At 40.3% G+C, this 4869-nt stretch overlaps 1 protein-coding gene across 1 annotated transcript; it reads left to right on the forward strand.

Moving 5' to 3' along the window:
* The first annotated feature begins 427 nt into the window (after window positions 1-427).
* LOC137377338 (homeobox protein DBX1-like) lies at window positions 428-4232 on the forward strand. The gene is made up of 4 exons (XM_068046920.1): window positions 428-800; window positions 1546-1647; window positions 3437-3639; window positions 3891-4232. The coding sequence occupies exons 1-4, from the start codon at window positions 428-430 to the stop codon at window positions 4230-4232; spliced, it is 1020 nt and encodes a 339-aa protein (XP_067903021.1).
* The last annotated feature ends 637 nt before the right edge of the window (window positions 4233-4869 follow it).

A 4869-nucleotide genomic window follows, 5' to 3' on the forward strand; every position in this document is an offset into this window, starting at 1 on the left:
TGTGTGTATCGCACCCAAACAAAACCCGCTCAAATCCTTCAGCAGTGTATTCAAAAGAGGCGGTCAGTATTCAGAATTAATGGCTACACCTTCTTTGTTGAAGCTCCATTGTGATTGCTTGCTTATGAAGTCTAATCCAATCATAAATTGCTCTAATGGACCAATCAGCGAGCCCGAAGCTCGAAGTAAAAGAAACTCATGTGGAGAACTTTGTTGAACTTCATTGTGAGACCTGTCACATCTGAAAGGACTTACCCAGGCTGTCCACTATAAAACACATCAGGCAGAAGGGGACGATGGTAGAAAAGTGCTGGAGCTGCTGGCTAGTTGGATCATACTGAAAGGAAAGTGGGGGGGGTAAAAAAGCTCTTTGCTGAACAGGACTGATTGGAACTTTTCTCTCTCTCACACACACACCGCTGCAGAAATGATGTTCCCAAGTGTGATAGCTCCTTCAGCAATGTATCCGGGTCTCTTGCGACCAACCCCAACTCTGACTTTGCCCCAGTCTTTACAGTCAGCTTTTTCCTCCCATGCAATGGGGGCCAGCTTCCTGGTGGAGGATCTGCTGAGGATCAGTCGGCCTACCAGCTATCTGCCCCGATCAGTGTCCGCCACACTCTCTCCATCAGCTTCCGGGTCCACTACCTCCCCAAGTCCGGTGACAACAGAACAAGTCAGTTCGGCTAGCTCTGTCACAAGCGGAATATGCTCCCCTCACACCTCCATTTCTCCAAGCAGCGATTCTAGTTACCTAAAGTTTGGTGTTCACGCCATTCTCTCGTCAACCCCAAGAACCGGTGAGTGTCTTCTTCTTTAAGTGCCAATCAGGAGAACAACGTGGTCATATGCTAATATTATTTATGTATTGTAGATTAAGTTTTAACTCCTGTCCTCCTGTCGTATTTTGTAAGGACTTACTGAAATATCTCAAACGGAATAACAATGGTTTCAAGTGAAGATGTCACGACAAAACTAACCTCAATTAATTTATGCATCTTATTTCTGAAATCTTTGTTAATGTATATTCCTTTATTAATCCGTGTCAACGTTTGGGTTCATTATAACATTAAATACAGCTTATGGTTATCTAACTACAGTATGAGGTTATCTAAATACAGTATATGGTTATCTAAATAAAATATGATTACCTAAGTACAGTATATGGTTACCTAAATTCGGGATGTAATTATCTAAGTACAGTACATGGTTATCTAAATACGATACACGACTAACTTAGGTACAGGACATTGTTATTTATGTACAGTATAATATTATCTAAGCACAATATATGGTTATTTAAATACGTACAAGATATCTAAGTACGATGTGTGTTCATCTAAATACGGTATAACATTATCTAAGTAAGGTATAGGGCATCTTAATATGTCTAAGGTTATCTAAATAATACACAAGTATTATCAAGTCGTTGTTTATCCTTTCCCATTGGCTAAGTGTATATTTTTGTTTCCTTGTTTAAACGGTATGTGGTTAAAGTTTACATTCTCAGAATTTGAAATTCTTTTCCTTTGTGCTATCTTGCAGAAACGTCCTATCCGTTGATCCAAGGGCTTTCGCCGAAGGCCTTCTCCTTCCCTTACTTTGAAGGTTCTTTCCAGCCCTTTCTCCGCTCCTCGTACTTCCCAGGTAGGCTCCTATGATTTCCCTCCACGGATACCCGTTTCACGCATATTTAATCAATATTTTGCAGCCCCGTCCCGGGGGTTAGAGTGTAGTTCAGAGGTTGTTAGAAGTACAACGGTTAGAAATCAGTCTCGGTTATTTGATGCCCTATTTAGCACAAGCAGTGACGGTTGACATTCTGCTCTGATTCCATGATCTACAAATTAGCAGGAATTGTCACGCACTAAGTTCGAGGCGGGTCCATTCTCAGAGGGACTGTTGGCTTCTCTTCACGGCTGCAGTTTTCCCACAGAGCGCTGCAATTCACAACTGATTTTTAACAAAGCTTTGAGGGCCGTGACCAATCACTGCTTCATTTTGAGCAACCACACGCAGTCTCAGCACTAGAAATCCTACCCCCCCCCCCCCCCACCCCCCACCATCCTAACCAGCATCGCCCCCTCCCCCCAACTACGAAGAGTCTTTTTTTATTTACCAGTTCCTGATTATATGGTCCACGGAGGAGTCTCCTATTAACAAGTTGCCAAAGATTCAGTTCACTGCCACACAGAAGTACGGAGCCCGGAAGACTCATAAAACAGTCATCCATTAGAATCTAAATACAAACTGAACGAGTGTTTGCCATTGAACTGATTCATATTCAGATTTGGCAGAGTAACAGTAATAAAACATTGCAGCAAAACGAAATGTTAATGGGAAGAAGAGACTTTATGCTTAGATTATATATCACACTGTGATTGAATCAAATTCGTGTTCAAAGTGCTAGTTTTTCACTTGTTATAAGTCATCTTAAACTTTTGAACCAACATTTTTATGCATCCTGGACTCTAGTTTCAAAACACATATACAATTTCTTGTTCACACTTACATTATCTATTCAATTGGAATTCCTAAAGGAAATATTCACTTTAATCATCTGATATCATTCTATTTCTCACTAAACAACGCCCTCCCCCCTTTTTAATCGATAAAGCATGTTGATTTCAGTAGCCTGTGACAGGTTTCCACATTTAATTGACATGTCTCAAACAGCTCCATGTTATGAAAGGAAGGTTCGTCCAAACTAGCGACAACTGGACTTTTGCTGCCTTTATTCACACGCTGAACGTTTCAACAAAAAAAAACTTGGAGTGTTTGAGCTTTTTAAATAGCTTTTCATGTCCATTTAATGAAAATGTTTTGAGAGAAAAAAGCCTGCAGTAATCAGTATTCGCACAATGATCTTGGCATGCAGTTCTGTTAAGATTGTGAATGTGTAAATTTCTTTTGTTCCAATAATATATGGCTTTAGCGGCCTGTCCTCAGTCTTTTTCTGTTAGTTCATTACTACACAATTACCATTCACGCTTCATTAGAATTTCTGTCTGCTATTAGCACTTTCAGAAGGAGAAACTTTCCCTTTTTATCACACCAATACCATTTGAAACCAGCGAAAGTACTCATTACTAGTTAATCACCTGTTCCACACGGGATTCACACAAAACGCGTGCCAGTAAATTTATTTTCCCAAACTTTTCCAGCACTGTATACAATTTAAGGGTCTAAATTAGAAATAAGGTGCAACATAAATCAATTTGGAATTATTTAAAGCATATTACCGCCACTAAGTTCCAGCTTTATATGAGTACATTGGGCGTTTATAATCTAAGTATACTTTTAAACTTTAACCTAATTACAGCTCATACTTGCACTTGGCTTTTCAAGTGATCTAACATGGTTATATCGCGAAAGCTTCCAGATGCTTCTTTAACCTTTCTTATTGAAGTTAAATAACCCCGATGTTTCTCCTCAGCTTCTTCCTCTGTGGTCCCCATACCTGGTACATTCTCTTGGCCACTCGCCGCTCGGGGGAAGCCCAGGAGAGGGATGCTCCGCCGGGCTGTTTTCTCAGACGTGCAGCGGAAAGCACTGGAGAAGATGTTTCAGAAACAGAAGTACATCAGCAAGCCGGATCGACGCAAACTGGCAGCCAAGCTCGGACTAAAAGATTCCCAGGTAATTTACAATCCATGTTCATCAATAACATTCACCTTTCGCCTGAACCTGTCAGATTGCCTTTCTCTCCTCCAGTCGCTTTTATGCATAAGGAAAGCAATTGCAAGTCGTTGTAGAAGAGATCCTGAAAATTAAGAAAGAGATGGAATCGTTTTGGGGGATGAAGTGTTAGCCTAGTGCACGCTGTTAAGCTACCATTGTCCATTCGGCTCACCGTTCCCGAAGTAAAAACTTTACTGCTCTTTTAACAGGTGAAGATTTGGTTTCAGAATAGAAGAATGAAATGGAGAAATTCTAAAGAAAGAGAACTGCTGTCGGCTGGCGGCTGCCGAGAACAGACATTACCCACAAAGTTAAACCCACATCCTGATCTCAGCGACGTGGGGAAGAAGTCACCCTGCAGACTACATTCAGGGGACGAGGAGGAGACGGGATGCAGGGACAGTCCCAAATCTTCCATATGTCAATCGCCAGAGTACAAGAGCATGGATAGCATGGAAACACACCTCCGCCTCCTATCACACCAACACACCGACAAACACACGTACTTCTCAGAAGAGGAGGACGAGGAGGAAGAAATAACCGTTTCATAAACTTGTCTCCTCGAGATCATTTTGCGAATGGACATTGTTTATTGTTGGCAAAGTAGGAGGGAAAATCCGAATCTTTATTTGTCCCAGGTGCTGTCTTTGCACAGCTCCAGTAATCTGTACACAGTTTTTTTTGTACAAATTATGAGTTGTATGAATATTTTATACCAAGATTATTATGAATGACTATACGTATAGTTTGATTAGATTTTAATTAAAAGTTTGCAAACTTTTTAATGACAACTTGAAAATGTAGACTTTTGAGGTCATAACTTATAAAGAAAGTTTTTATTTTGTATTCCGCAGTGTATAGGTGCATAATGTTTATATCATAAACGTTTTGTATAATACCAAATAAAATGTAGGCATTCTGAGGTGTGTTTAAGAAGACAGAAATTGCGTCTGTCAGCTATATTTCCACTATTTTGCTTTGGGGAACCTGATACCAAAGACAGCCCTGAGTAGCCCATGGGAAAGGGAGTAACTAGGCCATAGGAAACCTTTCAACTAAACCTAGATATAGTGGTCGGTTCAGGCAAAATAACTTGTGGTTATCTCAGAAAAATTAAAACATACTCCATTTAATATAATTTTCATCTTATCACCTGTCTCAAAAAAGACCCAAAGAGTTTTACAAACA

Source organism: Heterodontus francisci, chromosome 14, assembly GCF_036365525.1.
Source record: "Heterodontus francisci isolate sHetFra1 chromosome 14, sHetFra1.hap1, whole genome shotgun sequence".
NCBI lineage: Eukaryota > Metazoa > Chordata > Chondrichthyes > Heterodontiformes > Heterodontidae > Heterodontus > Heterodontus francisci.